General features: G+C 35.2%; 1 protein-coding gene across 1 annotated transcript; it reads left to right on the forward strand.

The window, feature by feature from the left end:
• Positions 1-58: 58 nt before the first annotated feature.
• Positions 59-18,994, forward strand: LOC127873775 (eukaryotic translation initiation factor 3 subunit K-like). The gene is made up of 8 exons (XM_052417750.1): positions 59-213; positions 3,553-3,651; positions 6,383-6,503; positions 7,655-7,729; positions 8,094-8,160; positions 13,617-13,694; positions 16,256-16,381; positions 18,592-18,994. The coding sequence occupies exons 1-8, from the start codon at positions 161-163 to the stop codon at positions 18,621-18,623; spliced, it is 651 nt and encodes a 216-aa protein (XP_052273710.1). The 5' UTR covers positions 59-160; the 3' UTR covers positions 18,624-18,994.
• The last annotated feature ends 2,311 nt before the right edge of the window (positions 18,995-21,305 follow it).

The raw sequence follows: 21,305 nt of genomic DNA on the forward strand, positions 1-21,305 counted from the left end.
AGAATATATTTTTGTAAAATTTGTGTATTTTAAATATACAGATATGACCGAACACAATCGTGCTTGAACAGATGTTCTTTGTTTTTGTTTTTAAATGAACTAGTGAGTTAACTAACCGGTGCCGTAAAACGTTCCACTTCCGCACGTGTTTGTTGTCAAAATGGCAGATGCAATGAGAGCAACAGTTGCTACCCTTTTAAAGGGCATTGACAGGTATTTAAGGGTTAAATATGTATGGAAATAATATTCTTTTGAAGCAATCTCAGGCTTTGTACATGTGTCTTGAACCGCGTTTTTACGCAACGCATACTCACCAAGAACTAGATGTCAACATTGGACCAGGCGAACGGGATTCTAAACTAAGAATCCTAGTTCTTGTTGAATGCTCTTAGCTTTTATAAGTACATACGTACAGCTCAGAGTTCTTCTTGTTAACCCATTTTTTAATGTAAAAAAATTATGTCTCACCTATGTCTATAAAATCGAGTTCAATCACCCTAATACATTGTTACAAACACAATAGCTGTAAATAACATTAATAATAATAATAATAATGTTAATAATATTGAAATGCAGGCGCAGGCCACGAACCTCGCTCTTTATATACAATAACAGCCACTAAACTTTATAGGCGTCAGATTTGCTTTTTGACATGCTGATTTGTTTTTTGGAAATCACCATGGGAGACGAAATCAAGTTAAAGGGTAAGGAATGATTCATGTGTATGCAATTTACAATATCTTTTGTTGATTGCCATTAATTGAGTGAAACAATAGTTACACATTGTCTGTGGATGTTTCTGTTGAAACTGAAAGTAGATAGAGAAATGAGCGAGCAAGGTTTTAAAGAAGACGTTTTGCCGGAAGGTTTTTATTGAATTAGTATGTGTATGCATTATAATAAACAACGAGCAACCAACCCATGCGAAAGACGTCGGACCTCGGACATTTCCGATAAAATTTGCTGAGGCCCAGTATCTTTCCCGAAAAAAACAATAAGTAAAACTTTTTGGTTGGAAATAAAAATGAAACTACGACTATGTCAAAACATTCTGATTGGTATGAATTAATCTACTTAGATAGACGGTTTGACGATGAAATAAAAAGATTTGTAACAAACCAGTCGAACTTGCTATCTTTACTTGTGACGTAACAACTCGTAATGCTATTCTTTGAACCTGTCAAATACTGCGCGTTGTTTTGTGACGTAAGCAACACAACAAATTTGTGATTGGTTGAAATGAATTTTACTGGTTTCAATCCTTGTGATGATCGTAAAGCGAAAGGGGGGAACCATACGACCTTTGCCTGTTCCGTGTCAACATTGAAAGCGAAAATCAGCACTTCAACCGGTTGCGAATACGTGTATTTTTTATCAGGTGATTTTGTTTCATATTGTATTTGTTTTACGTTTTTGCAATACCTTTTATTTGTGTAAAGTCTTAATCTATTAATTTTTGAGCCTGATTATTATTTTTTAACTAAACACTAAAACTAGCTGTAAAGTGTGTCACTGTCAGACTCATAATGTCATTTTCATTGCTACGTTATTTTGACGGGGCTAAGTCTGGCGAAAAAAAAAAAGCCAGGTGAGTATTGACCAAAAAGCAGAGGTAGATAAAAAGAGGTGGAAGGCTTATGAAGTAGAAAAACGTGACGAACGAGGATTTCAAGAGGTTTGGAAAAAGGACAGGCCATGACTTCAATTTAATGATGTATTTTGAATTGTAAAACATTGTGAACGAAATAATGATACAAATAAACTCTATTAAAGGTATTCTCTGGTATTTGGTTAAAGAAGAACAAGGTCCGGTAAAATCTGGTGAGGTTCTGTAAATTTTAAAAGTTATTGGACCTCATGTCCTGTAAGATTTTTTTGTCTTTCGCATGGGTTGGTAACTAAAAACCAAAATAAAAAATAAAAATAAATAAATTAATTAAACATTGTCATTGACATCGAGCGACATGATTACCGATATCAATGTGCGAGTGAATTGTGGACAAAGACTCAAAACAAAAACTTTATATAAAAACCGTTATCAAACCAAAAGCGCAAGTTTTGAATTAGCGATTCGATATATCTTATGGATGTTCCGGAGAAAGTCGGTATATTATGATTGGTAGATAAGACAAGCGATCTATCTCGCCGAGGATTCTGGAGATAGTCTATAGCGTATTTTAGAATTCAGAATTACTCGGAATTCTCGGCTTTGTCAATTGCATAAACATTGACATTTAAATGAACCGTTGACGTGTTTGAAACTTTGGATTAATATCAATATTATGCGAGCAAAATATATCATGTAAGTTGTTTTAATTTGCACATTATGGATATATTTACGATCTATTTGTGTTTATTTATGCCAGAAAATAGTTAATGTGGGTAATATTTCCGATTAAACTGCCGCCTGGATTCTGGGCGGCACGTCTCTATGGAAAATCGGGTTAGCAGTTGCAACTCCCAGTGACCCGGAGGGTCAATAGCTTGGAGTTGGATTATTGCAACAATCCAGAATCCAATTTCCAAATTCATTTTAATTCCCATATTACTCCGATAAATTTTGCTATTAAAGTTGAACATTGATTCTTAATGATTACAAAGCAAAATTGAGTTTTTAACCTGGTTTTCCGAAGGAAAAAACTGGTTATTAGATTGGCGAATGCGGGCGAGCTGGCTGGCTGGCTGGCGGGCGGGCGGAACAAGCTTGTCCGGGCCATAACTATGTCGTTCATTGTCAGATTTTAAAATCATTTGGCACATTTGTTCACCATTATTGGACGGTGTGTCGCGCGAAATAATTACGTCGATATCTCCAAGGTCAAGGTCACACTTTGAGTTCAAAGGTCAAAAATGGCCATAAATGAGCTTGTCCTGGCCATAACTATGTCATTCATTGTGAGATTTTAAAATCATTTGGCACATTTGTTCACCATCATGGGACGGTGTGTCGCAAGAAAGAATCACGTCAATATCTCCAATGTCAAGGTCGCCACGACTAAAAATAGATTTTTTTTTAAACAAACTTACAAAGGGGGTTAATTTTGTTTGTTCATTTCAAAAGTTCAGTTTGAGTTTTCTCCCTTTATCAGATTTTTTTTTCACAATGAAAACCTAGTTTTGTGACAATTTTGTCCCTTGTTTTACTTAGATTTGTGTGTATGTAAAAAACAAAACGATGTAGTGATTTTTAGCCCCATTTGAAAGCCATACCACGCTTAATTGGAAAAATTAGTGTGAAAAACACTGAAAGTGTTTGGATCAATGTGCATGCGATGACTTGTCACTTTTATTTGCTTACTTTCCCTAAATGAATGTTTGGAACACAATTATAACAACTTTACTTTGTCTTGGGATTTGTCAACACATCAATATGGAATTGAGTAATTTTACCCGTTCATCAGACCGATTATGAAAGTTTTTTTATAAAGAACAAATGAAGTGGTAAAATAACACAAAAACCAGAAATGTGTGAATTGTATTGTACAAAATTTATTTTTGCAATCTCTCTTTAAAGCGGATCATCACTTTACTCAATACTTATTTTCTTTTCAGATACAATCCAGAAAACCTTTCAACCCTGGAGAGATATGTTGACATGCAGATAACAGAAAATACTTACGATTTGGAGGCTAACCTGGGTGTTCTGAAGTTGTAAGATTCAACTTTTAATCAGGGTGGTAATTTTTCTGTGGATTGGCTTGTCACAGGGATCATTTCTGAGATTCGCATAAATTTGTCAAAACATTGGGCAGGGCTTGACACTAACTTTTTTTACCTACTGACCCAAAGGACCACCAGCTTTCAGAAATTACTGGTCCTCCAAGATTTCAAGTGGTCCAACAATTTCTCTGTTATTTGACTTAAATTTCAACTTACTTTCCGGTCTATCCACAATGTATTGTGCATTTATAAAAAGAAAACTATACTATCTACTAAATATCTCAATATCCCTTTCATATTTTCGCTGTACTTCGAGCTTCTCTTCATTAGTTTTAGGTTTTTAGGCGTAGGTTCAACCACCCCCGGAATGAAATTCCACATCTCGAAAACATGTAATCATGAAAATACGCACGTTTACTCTCCCGCAATATCAAAACATTATTCGGCGCACTCCAGTATAAATTCTCACGGTGAACAGGGTATATTCTGATGGTATTAAGATCAATAAAATGCTGATTATTGCTGCTTTTTCAAAATTATAAATACCATTTTGTTCATTTCCCGATCCGAACCATTAGAATTTTATGTTAATTTGTGTATCAATCACAGCGAAGTCCGGAGACATTTTCTGGAGACATTTGCGGATCACAAATTGATTTTTTTGATGCGACAATAGGTTTTTGTCATTCGGGCATCTAGAAAAATGGAAATTTCCAATATGTTGCTATTTTTATCCCGGTCTCGAGTGGTCCCATAAAATAATGATGAAATAATCGGTTTATAATGAACATATAAAGTTGTTTTATTGATGAAAACGGCTTTCCACCAGTATTTCACAATAAGCTGGCCAGGATTTTTAACTGGTCCGACGGATCAACCAAATTTCTAGTTTCACTGGTCCTCCCAATTTTTTAATGACCCAGGGTCAACGGACCACCATTAGTGTCGAGCCCTGTTGGGGAACCTCTCTGTATATTGCACTGGTTGAATCTGCCTAAGCATATCTGTTAAGAGTGATGTCATTGGCTGTTGTTTCCTGATCTTCCAATTAGCATTTATCTATTAAAATGTGTTTGGTATTTCTTTGATGATTTGTGTGCAAATGGTGTTTTTGTGGAGGGGAAATTAAAATTACTTTAAGAATAAACGAATTTCACAAAGTCTTGGAGATTCACACATAAGCTCAAACTAAAGATTGCTGTCCTTGTTTATTGGCATTAGATCACATATTGTTTCAGCGATTTTTTTCCTTTATAAAATACATGAAAATGGCACTTTCCCAATTAGTAAAAATCTACAAATTGCCCAATTTGCTGTCAAAGAAATTCCCAATTGAAGGTTTCTAAAAAATATATATAAAAGCTCTATGGCTTGAACCCAGGTTAATACAGTGTTCTCCGGAAGCACCGGCAACCGGGGATTTCACTGGTTACATTCAATCTAGATGCCGGCTAATTTCCCTAAAATATCAATTGTAATGGTGCAAATACAACTGTTTTATTGCTTAGACGCCGTCTACTTTGAAAATATAACTGGCTTCTCATATATTTCTAGAGAACACTTGTTAATGTAATATTGACTATTTAACAACATCAAGTTATGAATTCATAAGTATTTGGGAGCAGGGTTTTGTGTGCAAAATTTTCCCGGATGGGCTGGGACCGTGTTTTTTTCCCAATGTGTTTTTTTATCACAATACTGTTTAACTTGTATAATAATTAATATGTTTAAAAGTTAAAAATGTTTTCATAAATTAATATTGTCATGAAGTTTAAGAAGGTGTTTATATAAATGTTTGATTTTAGGTTTATGATTGCAATATGCATGTGAATCACATAGTAAAAATCAGTCAACAGAATTTTCCTCCCCTCGGACTCCACACCCCTGTATAATTGAGTCTTGCTCTGGAAAAGCTGGGCCTAATTCATGTGTGTCAAGTGTTGTCCCTGGTTAGCCTGTAGTGTCTGCACAAGTTTATATTGGATGAAACTCAGCTTTTATTGCTTTATTCTTTAAAGGAAATCTCTCCTTAGAGAAAATCCAGTTTAGAGAGAATGTTTTGTTTATGATTAGCCTGTAGGGGCTGTACAGGCAAATCTTGGACAAACACTTAATGTGCATGCATTTAACCTTGTTACAGGCAAATCTTGGACAAACACTTAATGTGCATGCATTTAACCTTGTTACAGGGAAATCTTGGACAAACACTTAATGTGCGTGCATTTAACCTTGTTACAGGGAAATCTTGGACAAACACTTAATGTGCATGCATTTAACCTTGTTACAGGGAAATCTTGGACAAACACTTAAAAAGTTAATGTGCATGCATTACACCCCGTTTTCCCAGAGCATAGATTTTTCTTTATTGAAGCTTTATATGTAAAAATTCATAGTTCCAAGAGTGTTGTATTTGGCACATTTAAACAGTTACTTGGTGTTTATTTATTTAAAACTGATTCAGTTTAACAATTTGCTTTCCAGAATTAACAAAAGCACTTACACTCAGTTTCTAACATGTCAATGCATCAGTATATTCTTATTATTTATGTTTTCTTGGTATTCTATAATAATTGTGATTGATGCAAAGCTTTTGTTTTCATCTTTTGCATCTAGAAGTTAGCATTCACATGAGCTGAGCTGGTGAGTTTAGAGTAGTGTCATATTCAATAGTTTCATCATGAAACTGAAAATCTGAGTTATTTTAATCTATGGTTATTTGCAGGTATCAGTTCAACCCTGGCTTCTACCAGACCAATGTGACAGCACAAATCCTTTTGAAGGCCCTTACCAACCTGCCACACACTGACTTCACGCTCTGCAAATGCTTGATTGACACTGTTCGAGTATCCTTGGCATAGTATAAGGCAGTTGTTTTTTTTTATTCAACCACCTATAGTGCAAATTACAGTATAGGGTATTTCACAATCATACACTTTCATGGAGGGCTGCTCCAGGAAATAATGTGAGAGTGATATGATGGGATGGCTTTGTATTTTGATAGTTGCAATGTAGGGAATGAGAGAAGGGATAAACTTGTGTTCTTGCATTATTAATTGTGTTGAAAAAAAAGTTTGAGTAGTACTAAATTTTTAAACTGGTGTTCCCCCTCTCCGTCATTTTTCTTGCTAAAGCCTTAAGAAATATGACCAAATTTATTCATTTGTCTGCTGCAAAAGAGTGAACTTGAAATTAAAAAAAAAATAACTTTGGCTAAACTGAGCATGTGTTGTCCGTTGTCACATGTCAATATTACCCTTGTTAACTCTCTAGAGGTAAAATGCATTGACCAATCTTCATAAAATATTGTCAGAACATTTGTCAATCATATTTTGTTGTCCTGGCAAAGTTTTAAACTGGGTCCAATGAGATCAGAAACTAGGTCACTAGATTAAATTAAAGAAAAAACGTGAACATTCCAGATTTCACATTTATGGTTGAATCTACATGAAACTTAGTAAAAACATTTGTTCTGGTGATGTCGTGGGTGCATTAAAAATGTAACTGGTTTGTAAAAAAACATTACCAACAGGGTCATTTTTCTGTTATTGGTACAGTGAAATCTTGTTTCTAGAGAGAAGTCACATTTTTAGTTAAATCTTAATTAGATTTTGTCAGAACTTTTTGTCTAATGATGTCTTGGTTGATTTTGAAAATGGTTTCGGTTAGTCGTAAAGCATGGCTATTATGAGGCGGGGCAGTTGTCTGTATATGGATATAGTGAAACCTTTTAAACTCTCTAGAAGTAACATTTTAAGTCCAGTCTTCATGAAGTGTTGTCAGTTTGTTCTAATGATGTCTCGGCCGAGTTTGAAAATGGTTTTGCTCTATTGGTAAACATTGCTGTCAGGGGGCGGGATTCCTTGTATGGCTTTTCTTCTTTGGCAATAATATGAATCTTATGTAGATTCAAGTGAACATGTCTTAGCCTATATTATTGAATGAACAATAACTGTAAATAATTTGTTGCGTCTATTGGAACCTTAACTATTGTAAGCAAACAGAGGAACCAGTGGCCAGTGTAATGGGACTTGCTAACCTGCTAGAAACATGCCGCTTTCAGGTCTTCTGGGTAACTATGGGTTATTTTTATCGGTTTTAATGTACCTGTAGCATGGAAGTATTTTTTAAATGTATGTAATGTAAATCTTAAGTACTGTATAGTCATAGTACATAACTTGATGCCTAGACAAAAATAAAAGACCTGTGACATCCATAATCTTGCACAGTACGTTTTCTATAATGAAAAAATGTACAACATGTGAGCTGTAGAACAGTTCTGAGTTATGAAACTGGTGTATAATTAAATTGAAATGGATATCTGTTTTAAAAATGTGCAAGTCATTTAAAAGCTGTAATTATTTAAAAAAGCAAAAAACTTTTAAATCTTAAACTATTGTATCTAGTTAATAGTTGTCTTCTTGTATCTTTTTCAGATTGAATTGCAAAGAGTTCCTGCCTTGACAGAAAGTGTAAATGGATTTGAAGATTCTATCCGCAAGTGTAGGTATCATAGATCTTGCAGAACTCAGTATCATGAACATCCTAAAAAATAATGCTCAACCAAGAAGATAGATTTAGTATCCACACAGCCATGTATTAAGTATTTGAGAATTTCCGTCTGCTCACAAACAATCTCAAACCTCAGCTATGAGATAATGCATGTAATCCTCCTCAAACTCAGGGTTGACTCAAAAAAACGTAGAGAACACGGAATTAGGCATGATGGTCAATCTCATCTCAAAAATTGAAAACAAATCAAAGTTGAGTCAGAATATTGACTAAAGTATGTTCATGGGCACATTTTGGCATCAAATAAACATATAGCTGGATTGTTTAAATGGGGAATATTGAGTTTGTTTTTTCATGTGCGTATCACGCAGCATATATACAATACCAGTTAGTAATATAATCCCTAGTCTTTTAATAAAGCCATATGTTAGAGCTGACCATGAGTTCATTGTTTTGTACATGCATTACCTATACTCGATGTCTAGAGTATAAAGTCCATGTTATATGATAAATGCTCGAGAAACTTATTATGCCCCCCTTAGAAGAAGAGGGGGTATATTGTTTTGCACATGTCGGTCGGTCCCTCGGTCGGTCCGTCCACCAGATGGTTTCCGGATGATAACTCAAGAACGCTTTGGCCTAGGATCATGAAACTTCATAGGTACATTGATCATGACTGGCAGATGACCCCTATTGATTTTCAGGTCACTAGGTCGAAGGTCAAGGTCACAGTGACTCGAAATAGTAAAATGATTTCCGGATGATAACTCAAGAACGCTTTGGCCTAGGATCATGAAACTTCATAGGTACATTGATCATGACTGGCAGATGACCCCTATTGATTTTCAGGTCACTAGGTCGAAGGTCAAGGTCACAGTGACTCGAAATAGTAAAATGATTTCCGGATGATAACTCTAGAATGCTTAGACCTAGGATCATGAAACTTCATAGGTACATTGATCATGACTTGCAGATGACCCCTATTGATTTTCAGGTCACTAGGTCAAAGGTCAAGGTCACAGTGACTCGCAACAGTTAAATGGTTTCCGGATGATAACTCAAGAATGCTTACGCCTAGGATCATGAAACTTCATGGGTACAAAGATCATGACTGGCAGATGACCCCTATTGATTTTCAGGTCACTAGGTCAAAGGTCAAGGTCACAGTGACTCTAAACAGTAAAATGGTTTCCGGATGATAACTCAAGAATGCTTACGCCTAGAATTATGAAACTTCATAGGTACATTGATAATGACTGGCAGATGACCCCTATTGATTTTTTAGGTCACTAGGTCAAAGGTCAAGGTCACAGGGACTCGAAATAGTTAAAAGGTTTCCGGATGATTACTCAAGAATGCATACGCCTAGGATCATGAAACTTCATAGGTACATTGATCATGACTGGCAGATGACCCCTATTGATTTTCAGGTCACTGGGTCAAAGGTCAAGGTCACAGTGACTAGAAACAGTAAAATGGTTTCCTGATGATAACTCAAGAATAATTAAGCCTAGGATCATGAAACTTCATAGGTACATTGATCATGACTGGCAGATGACCCCTATTGATTTTCAGATCACTGGGTCAAAGGTCAAGGTCACAGTGACAAAAAACGTATTCACACAATGGCTGCCACTACAACTGCCAGCCCATATGGGGGTCATGCATATTTTACAAACAGCCCTTGTTTAATCTGTGTTTTTATTGCTTGATTTTAAAATGGCCTTTGTAAATGGTACTTACTGTGCTGTTGAAATGATTATTAGCGATTTAGTGGAATTAGAAAATAAAGTTATTATTTAAAAAAAGCTTAATTTATACGCCATTCATTATTGAGGTGCATCATGCAAAAATGGGTATTATAACATGAGTCCTGATTAGTCACATTCTGGTCAGGACCTACCCTATCCTCTAAAGTGATGCAAGGTTTCAGCTCTTATTAGCTCATCTATTTTATTTTTTTTAATTATGAGCTATTGTCATCACCTTGGCGTCGGTGTTGGCGTCGGTGTCAGCGTCCAGTTAAGTTTTGCGTTTAGGTCCACTTTTCTCATAAAGTATCAATGCTATTGCATTCAAACTTGGAACACTTACTTACTATCATGAAGGGACTGGGCAGGCAAAGTTAGATAACTCTGGCTTGCATTTTGACAGAATTATGTGCCCTTTTCATACTTAGAAAATTGAAAATTTTGGTTAAGTTTTGTGTTTAGGTCCATTTTATTCCTTAAGTATGAAAGCTATTGCTTTCATACTTGCAACACTTACTAACTATCATAAGGGGACTGTGCAGGCAGAGTTATGTAACTCTGAATGGCATTTTGACAGAATTATGTGCCCTTTTTATACTTAGAAAATTGAAAATTTGGTTAAATTTTGTGTTTAGGTCCACTTTTTTCCTAAAGTATCAAAGCTATTGCTTTCATACTTGCAACACTTACTAACTATCGTAAGGGGACTGTGCAGGCAAAGTTATGTAACTCTGACTGGCATTTGACGGAATTATGGGCCCTTTATACTTGAAAATTTGGTTAAGTTTTGTGTTTTGGTCCACTTTACCCCTAAAGTATCATAGATATTGCTTTCATACTTGGAACACTCGCAAAGTATCATAAGGGGACAGTAAAGGACAAGTTGCATAACTCTGGTTGTCATTTTTACAGAAGTAACTTTGAATATATGGTTACATATTGTGTTTAGATCCACGCTACTTCTAAAGTATCAAGGCTATTGCTTTTAAATTTCAAATACTTTCATGCTATCATGAGGGTACTGTACCGTACTGGCAAGTTGAATTTTACCTTGACCTTTGAATGACCTTGACTCAAGGTCAAATTATTAAATTTTGCTAAAATTGCCATAACTTCTTTATTTATGATTAGATTCGATTGATACTTTGACAAAACAACTCTTACCTGACATACCACAATAGACTCCACCCAAACCATCCCCCATGCCCCCCCCCCCCCCCCCCCCCCCCGAATCCCCCCCCTCCCCGAATCCCCCCTCGATCCCTCCATTTTTTTTTTTAATTAAAGAATATCTAATAAATGACCACCACCACACCCTCATACTATAACCCCCCCACCCCCCATCCCCCACCCCAAAAAATATTTTTATGCTTCCGGTAGGGTGGCATATAGCAGTTGAACTGTCCGTCAGTATGTCAGTTAGTCCATCCGTCCGTCCGAAAAAAACTTTGACATTGGCCATAATTTTTTCACTTTTGAAGATAGCAACTTAATATTTGGCATGCATGTGTATCTCATGGAGCTGCACATTTTGAGTGGTGAAAGGTCAAGGTCATCCTTCAAGGTCAAATTTATGGTGTCTGTCCGTCCGAAAACTTTAACATTGGCCATAACTTTTTCAATATTGAAGATAGCAATTTGATATTTGGCATGCATGTGTATCTCATGGAGCTGAACATTTTGGGTGGTGAAAGGTGAAGGTGAAGGTCATCCTTCAAGGTCAAATGTCAAATATATGGTGTCTGTCCGTCCGAAAACTTTAACATTGGCCATTACTTTTTAAATATTGAAGATAGCAACTTGATATTTGGCATGCATGTGTATCTCATGAAGCTGCACATTTTTAGTGGTGGAAGTTCAAGGTGAAGGTCATCCTTCAAGGTAAAAAATAATAATAAAAATTTCAAAGCGGCCTTCTCAAGAAGCTGCACATTTTGAGTGATGGAAATTCTAGGTCAAGGTCATCCTTCAAGGTCAAGGTCATCCTTAAAGGTCTTTTTTTTTTATAATTTCAAAGCGGCGTTCTCATGAAGCTACACATTTTGAGTGGTGGAAGGTCAAGGTCATCCTTTAAGGTCAAGGTCATCCTTCAAGGTTAAAGGTAAAAAAAAAAAAAATCAAAGCCGCGTTATCATGAAGCTGCACATTTTGAGTGGTGGAAGTTAAAGGTTAAGGTCATCCTTCAAGGTAAACAAAATAAAAAGATAAAAATTCAAAGCGGCGTTCTCATGAAGCTGCACATTTTGAGTGGTGGAAGTTCAAGGTCAAGGTCATTCTTCAAGGTCAAGGTCATCTTTCAAGGTCAAAGGTCTTTTTTTTTTTTTTTTTCAAAGCGGCGTTCTCATGAAGCTGCACATTTTGAGTGGTGGAAGTTAAATGCCAAGGTCATTCTTCAAGGTCATGGTCATCCTTGAAGGTCAAAGGTAAAAAAAAAAGATTTCAAACCGGTGTTATCATGAAGCTACACATTTTGAGTGGTGGAAGTTCAAGGTCAACGTCATACTTCAAGGTCAAGGTAATCCGTCAAGGTCAAAGGTAAAAAAAAAAAAAATTTAAAAGTGGCGTTATCATGAAGCTGCACATTTTGAGTGGTGTAAGTTAAAGGTCAAGGTCATCCTTCAAGGTAAAAAAAAAATAAAATAAATCAAAGCAGCGTTCTCATGAAGCTGCACATTTTGAGTGGTGGAAGTTCAAGGTCAAGGTCATCCTTCAAGGTCAAAGGTCAAAAAAAAAATATTTCAAAGCCGCGTTCTCATGAAGCTGCACATTTTGAGTGGTGGAAGTTCAAGGTCATCCTTCAAGGTCAAAGGTAAAAAAAAAATTCAAAGCGGGTTATCATGAAGCTGCACATTTTGAGTGGTGGAAGGTCAAGGTCATCCTTCAAGGTCAAGGTCATCTTTCAAGGTCAAAGGTAAAAAAAATAATATTTTAAAGGGGCAATCTCATAAAGCTGCACATTTTGAGTGGTTGAAGTTCAAGGTCAAGGTCATCCTTCAAGGTCAAAGGTAAAAAAAATTATTAAAAAAAATCAAAGCGGCGCAATAGGGGGCATTGAGTTTCTGACAAACACATCTCTTGTTTTTTTCAAACACGGTTAAAAAACACAAATATTTATTTTTATTTTTTTATTTTTGAAATACCGTCCAACCATCCCACCCAAGAATGCCCCCCCGCCCAAATGTTTTTTTGTTTTTTTTTTTGCATTTGTTTTTGCATTTTTGGAGGATAATGTAATAAATGACCTCACCCCCACACTATACACCCCTCTCCACTCCACCCCTCCCTCCTTTGTGATTGAAATTGAGATAGGTCCCTACACCTTTAAAATGAAAAATAGATGAGCGGTCTGCACCCGCAAGGCGGTGCTCTTGTTTGCAGATATTATGACTTCTCATCAGAGTATACAGATGCAGAGATGTATATGTAGAAACATTGCTCGCATATGTCCTCATGCCAATTTTTGAATGGCCAAATATTTAATATTTATTTATATCTTTTGATTATTTTACTAAAATAAATTGCGTAAGATGAATATATATGAGTAATATAAAGGAACATTTAGCCAAAATACAACTGGTATTGTGTGCATCATAACTGCCTTTACATGTAATGTACAGAGTATTAATACATGTATACAGCTGTATGATTTTCTGTACTTCAATGCACAATATATAATTATATAACATCTATATTCAGTCGTCTGCCATGTGGTGGGTGCTACATACCAGACCATACCTGTGGAACATCTCACCGTCTTGTTGGGAGGTATTCCCGGTAAGTAAACATGGGTAAACATGCAAATGAGTCTGGCAATTGGAAAACGGGGCTTAATGCATTTGTGTAAAGATAACCAGAATCAGGGACAACATTTCCCACTTTTATTGTATGATTCATTTAAAGGAGTCTCTTTTGAGCAAAAATCCAGTTCAGGCAGAAGGTTTTGTCCCATTTTAGTTTGTGCGGTCTGCGCATTCTAACCTAAGGCAATACTATATGTACATGCATTAAGCCCCAGTTTTGGAGAGTGAGGTGCATTTTAATTTAGTTGTCTTTCATGTGTGACATTGTATAAAGGGTGACTGTGTGCTATCAATGAATTGAACTTACAAACTGTTATTTATTTAAGAATGTCTTACATGTTAAACATAAATGAATTTTCAAATACCTGGGCAGAACCTAGCAGCATGACAAGACAAATTGTCTCGCGCAAGAATCAGGTCCCTAGGTATAAGGTTAAGATAACAATTTAAGTTCCAATGTCAAATGTAGGTATTTTCAATGACCTTGATCTTCATGATTGAACATAGTGTACGCCACAGATGGTTATCGTGTTGCTATGATATTAACTGCATGATCATTGCAAGACATATACATTTCCAGAAAGGAAAGTCATTTCTGCGTTGAATAAGACCGAGATCGTGAAAATCGCTGCACAATTGATGAAGATATGGCTGTTCAAAGTGATGCACCCCGTTTTGGGGTGATTTTGAGTTGCATACCTTGTTATATATATATTTGATAGTGAATTTTTTTTTCTTCATAAAATTTAATTTTTCGTTATAATATGATTATTTATCATTCAAAATGATGTTTTCACTAATTAATATCATAGCCACAGGCTAACCACCTGTGGTGTATGCCAATAAAAGCAGATCACAAACTCCAATACACTTGTCAAGGTAGAGAGTCTAATGCAGGAAATTAATTCTTATAACATGTCTTTAGTACAACAGTTTCCAGGAATTAATTACTTTAAAAAAATTAAAAGTATGATGAAACAGAATGTCAGACAAAAACCAGGTCACTATTAGTAAGGTCAAGGTCACAATAGAAGGTAATAGCTAAAAAACACAGGCTTTAGAAAAATATAAAAAATGAAATAAATTTTCAGTTACAAGCATACTTTATGACCCACACTGTAGCCATAAAGTCTCTTAGTTGAAGGTCAATATCATAATTAAAAAAGTTCTTGACTACAGATACATCTTTTTGAGAATATCAAGTTTGTTTGAGATGTTTCATTTAACAAGTTAAATACAGTTTCAATTCAAGCGAAGTTGTAAGACCTGACTGCAATGTGATTCTGTAACTGATCATCTGTTCAATAGTTTTATCCTTAAAGTGCACAATTGCATAGTGGACATTATGTCAATATTACAAACTGATCCCTGGTTTGATATCCACCGGTTGAATTTTCAATATTAACAGAATTAATGGATCATCCCAGGCAACAGACTCAGAGTTGTCTTCATAAGTCAAAGGCTTTTGATTCAGTCGATCTAAAATAAGGATGTACGATCATTTCAAATTAACAGTACTTCTTTACTTTTCTGTAGGAAGCTAAGACACAATAATTATAACTTTTTTTCTTTTAAATCATATTATATATTTAAAATATATACAAAGTATGTTGATTCCTGATATAATAATTAAAATGCCCCCAATAAAGTAGTTTTTATCAATTTGATAATTAATACTGTAAAATGATTTATTAACTTTACCTATTTTCTCATAATAAAACTTTTTAAATGACTGTAACAAACAAATAATCCACAATATATGGTTGAGAAATATTTTTAAACACCAACGAATAGACTTTCAAAAACACTGGATCCTATTAGGAAACAAGAACAATTAGAAAAAGTATATATATGAGAAAGATCTTAATAGGATACTTAATAATTACACTGTTTGAACAATTTCTTTCTCACATATGCATGGTTCAGTATTTTAATATTTATCATGCATTTTAAACAGTACCAATTGCCATAAATTGCACAAATGGTAATTTCAAAAAAATGGTATGGTATTAAAAAAACAAACTTGACTACCTAAATATATTTCATGGTGACCAATTTGTATGCCCCAGGATCGAAAGATTTGGGCATATTGTTTTTGGCCTGTCTGTCTGTCTGTCTGTCTCAAACTTTAACCTTGGTTAAACTTTTGCAATAACTTTTTGAATATGGAAGATTGCAACTTCATATTTGGCATGTATGTGTACCTCATGAAGCTGCACATTTTGAGTGGTGAAAGGTCAAGGTCATCCTTCAAGGTCAAAAGTAAAAAGATACAATCCAAGGGAAGTAACAAGCTTTAAAAGGGAGATAATTTCTAAACCTGCCAAATGATAAATTGAAAATGTATTTCAAAGCAGCGCAATAGGGGGCATTGTGTTTCTGACAAACACATCTCTTGTTTAAATTTTAAATTTATGTCATATATAGACGTTTCAATCAACATACAGAAAATCTTGTTTGTGTTTTTAATGCCTGAAATGATTGTGCATATTTAAATAACAAGGTTTTAACCAAGTTCTATCATTAAATATATAGATTCTGGGGTGAAGCAATGGATCAACAAATATGGGTGGCAGTTAGGCTCTGATGGGAACGTGTATGTGGCCAGCCAGGAGGACAACATTAAAACAAAGAACATCACAGAAAAAATCACATTTGACAGTAAGTAGTTAGAGTGGTGGATTTTGTGGTGATCAAAATAACCACCATTCTTCGAGCCTTGTTTCTGTGAATTTTAAGTTTATATATGTGCCTATGCCAGTGTGTGTTTTTGAGCTTTTCTGAACATTCACCTTATCATTCAACATTGTCATGCAATTATACAATTATTTATCACAAATACCACCCGTCACCCCACTACAAAAGTCACTTTCAAAGGTTAGATTTGGCCATTATAGGACCTGTCTGGAATGTAACGTCGTCATTCACCATGCAATTTTTAGCTTGGCTGTTTTCGGAGAAAACCCAAGTTATTGTCATACCCAGCTCGCCGTCCGCCGTAGGCGTCATGCTAAAACCTTAACATTGGCTCTAAAATCAAAGTGCATCCACCTACAACTTTAAAACTTCATATGTAGATGCACCTTGATGAGTTCTACACGCTACACTCATTTTTGGGTCACTAGGTCAAAGGTCAAGGTCACTGTGACCTCTAATATAAAACTTTAACATAGGCTCTAAAATCAAAGTGCTTCCACCTACAACTTTGAAACTTCATATGTAGATGCACCTTGATGAGTTCTACACGCCACACCCATTTTTGGGTCACTAGGTCAAAGGTCAAGGTCACTGTGACCTCTATGAAAAAAAAAATTCTGACAAGCTTTCGCAGCCGAGTGTGGCACCCGTTATGCGGTGCTCTTGTTAAATAATTTACCATAAATGTCCATCATAAATAGACATCATGATGATTGTAACACCCATCTCTTTACCTTAAAGGTGAAGACCAGAATAAGGAGTTATAATTCAATTTTCAATTCAAAATAACTTCCAACAATTGCCTAAAACAAGAAAATGACATGATGTGTGCAACACCTGTCTCACTAACCCAAAGGTCAAGGTCAGACTTAAAGGTCAAAGGTTAAATTTGGCCTTTTAAACAGCCTGTCCGCACTGTAACTTTATCATTCATCATGCAAGATAATGTTCATCGTGTGGAGACGGAGACGGCATGTCTTATGTAAGAACCTGCTTCCTTCTTCAAAGATCATGATAACACACATAAAGGTCAAAGGTTGAAATCGGATATAAAACAGTGTGTCCAGACTGTAACTTCATCATTTTTAGCCCTGTTACCCTTAGGCAATTGTCAAGGTCAAACTAAAGTCGTAAAGGTTAATCTTGTGGAACAAGCAGCTTGTTAAATAAAAAAGGGCATTATTTGCCTGGTTTATTTGCCTAAAATGCTAATTTCTGTAATGTATATAACTTTCACTATTATTGTATATTAATTTGTTCTTTTTTACGTATCATCTTGAAGTTTATTTAAATTATTTCAAGTCAAATCAGTGAAAGCTCTTCAAACTTTAAGCTTGCAGGAATGTGTCCACATTTATTCTCGTAATTTAATACAACTCTTCACTTCTTTTAATCTTGCATGAATTTGTCCACATTTCTATCTCGTAATTAAATACAACACTTAACTTCTTTTCTTCTTTAAACATGTGTGTTGTAAGTCACAGTTAACCTTTGCATATGTGTGTTCACTTTAATCTATACACAATTACCAGATTGAAAATATTATAACTGCCATTACTGTTGGACTGGAGATTTACTCCCTAAACAACAACCAAGTGATCTTTTGTTTCCATTTGTAAGAGTGCAATGTATATTGTATCATTTGTGAAAAAAAAAATTGGCAAATACAACTTACAAATGGAAAAACTGGGTTTAATGAATGTACATAAAGTGTTGTCCAAAATTAGCAGGCTAATCAGAGATGACACTTTCCGCTTGTATGGCATTTTATGTATAAAGAAAGTCTCCTCTTAGCATAAGTCCAGTTTAGGTGGAAAGTGTTTAACTCTTTCAGTGCTGGAATCAAATTTTGAAGGCCTTTGCAAACAGTTTGGATCCAGATGAGACGCCACAGAACGTGGCGTCTCATCAGGATCCAAACTGTTTGCTATTCTGATAGTATTCTGTGAAAAAAAATTGAAGAAAATGCTAATTTTAGAAATTCAGCAGACGACATTTTAGCAGACGACATTTCCCAGCATGCAAAGGGTTAACTGTGCAAGCTAACCTGGGACGACTTTTTCTTCACCTGCATTATACTCTGTGTACCGAGAGCAAGGCTCCAATGCTTTTGTGTACACTGTATTCCTGTGGAATGACGGTTACAAACATTTGTCTTCCGTTGGTTGTTTCAGGCGTTGCCGCCATCATGGCTACTCATCGTTGAAACTCGGCTAGATTTTAATTCAGAAGACTACGTACGCCAGTCATCAGTGTAACATGTGCAGTGGTTCAGAGAAATAAATTGAAACTTGAAACAGAAATTGTACCTTGTTCTTGGGGGAAAACAAAAGCAGTTTGAGTGGACACAAAATCACCTTTGTAGAAAATCTGCTAAGTATTCCATAGACAATCTGCAAGAATGTTAATTAAGCTTATACAAGTCTTGCTATTTGTCTGGATGATAAACAGGACTAAGCTATATATGTAGTAATAAAGTCATTAATTGTACATTTGTAAGTTTTCTTATTGACATTAAAACAGATTATTAAATGTACTGTGCATTAGCATGAAGACCATTAAATAGTACAAAATCCGCTCAAGTCTTGCACTTTCTTTCCATTGCATATAAATGGTATTTCTACATGCATTTTTATGCCCCCGAAGGAGGGCATATAGTGATCCGACTGTCCGTCTGTCTGTTCCTCACACTTTGCGTTTAGGTTTCGAAAAATGCTCATAACTTCTATGTCGCTTCAGATAGCAATTTCATATTTGGCATGCATGTTAATATGTACAAGGCCTTTCCATACGCACACAAATTTTGACCCCTGTGACCTTGACCTTGAACTTAGGGTCCGTGTTTAGGTTTCGAAATCTGCGTTTAGGTTTCGAAAAAAAGCTCATAACTTCTATCAAGCGTTTATAGGGGGCATAAGTCATCCTGAGGGGACAGCTCTTGTTGTATGTAATTCAGTAATTTGTTTTTATATTGAACTTCATATTCTATTCCCTCCATACATACGTAAACATGGTAGATTGTGCCAATTCTTATTGAATAGGAATAACACTTTAATATGCTGAAGGGAAAGGAAATAACATTGGGAATATTTGGAAAAATGTAATTATTTCAATATAACTTATCTGTGTATTCAAAACATAAAACAGAGTTTATGACTCCGTTAGGCTGCATCAGGAATAAAACATCATTCTTATAAAGAATAAGAGGTTACTGACTTATCATTCTTAAATATAGCAGACGAAGATTAGAATTAAAAAACGCAGTACCATTGTTTTAATCAACTGATCCGGATACATTATAAAACACCTCTGTGCATCATTATTCTGTGTCTTCATGTTGAAAGAAATAACATATTTTTGCAACAATTATGCATTTTGGATGGTAATTAATGTTTTATGATGTTGACGTGTTAATCAGGCCTTCATGAGCACTTGCATGTAGTATTTGTGAAAGACATTTTTGCCGTTTTTGTTGCTTTATGTATATTAAATGTACTACATCTGAGTATCAAATAGTATGTCTTGTTGAATATGATTAATTTCTACAGAAAATGATAACTATATTTGATAAAGAGTAATATAAGCTCAATCAAAACACTGAGCAATATTAATGCCTATAACTTATTGGATAATTTTTTTTTTAACAAACACCTTTGTATCAGGCGAATATCACTATACAAGTGTGACAAAACTGGAGTGGCAGCATCTATTTTAAATATATTTATTGCCTTTATAAAAATCTGAGATTGTATGAAATGCCATATAAAACAAAAGCCAACTTGATAATTATGTATCACATTTTATTTTCCCAACTTACATAGAAATGTATATTGAAGAATAAATCATGATCAACAAATGTATAGCAGGAACAAAATCAAAAACCCTTTTAAGCATTATTGACATTTCGGATGTGTCCGACACTTGCTTTGTTAGTGTGCACTTATGTACATTTGTGAAACCATATATTATTAGGTAACTTTATCCTATTCCACTAAGAAAACCTATGTCTTGATTGAAAAAGATCTGTTATATAATAATTTACATATACATGCATACAATCAGTGCCCAGGTCACATCTGAGTCGTGTTCTGTGAAAACTGGCCATAATGCATGTGCGTAAAGAGTCGTCCCAGATTAGCCTGTGCAGTCCGCACAGGCTAATCGGGGACGACACTTTACGCCTAAATTGGATTTTTGCTTACAAGAGACTTCATTTTATCGAAAAATGTCATAAAAGTGGAAAGTGTCGCCCCTAATTGGCCTGTGCGGACTGCACAGGCTAATCTGGGAAGACTCTTTAAGCACATGCATTATGCCCAGTTTTCACAGAACAACACACATTTGATCAAGCTGATCGAGCTATGAATCATAGTAAACGTTCAAGGGACATAACTGTACACTCTGATGTGCTAACGTTCGTTGAATAGTGTCCTTTGAAAAAATAAACATGTCCAGCATGAATATGAAGTATTCATATGTTAATTCTAACACATAATAAGTTTTAAAACATTGTTTACAAAATATATACTTACACAAAAGAATACTAAAAAGTATTCTCGCAAATATCAACAATGTTTAAATGCATTTTGTCTGGATTATATAATCTCATAGTAAGCATATTGCCACAAAATTGTGTAACAGTGACATGGACAATGTATCAAACACAGCCAAGCAGGTAAAGGACTAACAATTACAATCCATAGTCATGGCAACTTACTTTACTTACAAATTAAAGCAGAATGTTTATGTTCAAGAGGTATGTAAACATGTTTTCCATACTTTGAAAAAGACTTTATATAAAAAAGACTGTTTTTATGATAAAGTTTCTTCTTTAAAGATTTTGTTTACTTGTGTTCTACAAAAAGGGTTGTTTCATATTCGTGTTATA

The sequence above is a fragment of the Dreissena polymorpha genome, chromosome 3 (assembly GCF_020536995.1).
Source record: "Dreissena polymorpha isolate Duluth1 chromosome 3, UMN_Dpol_1.0, whole genome shotgun sequence".
Lineage (NCBI taxonomy): Eukaryota > Metazoa > Mollusca > Bivalvia > Myida > Dreissenidae > Dreissena > Dreissena polymorpha.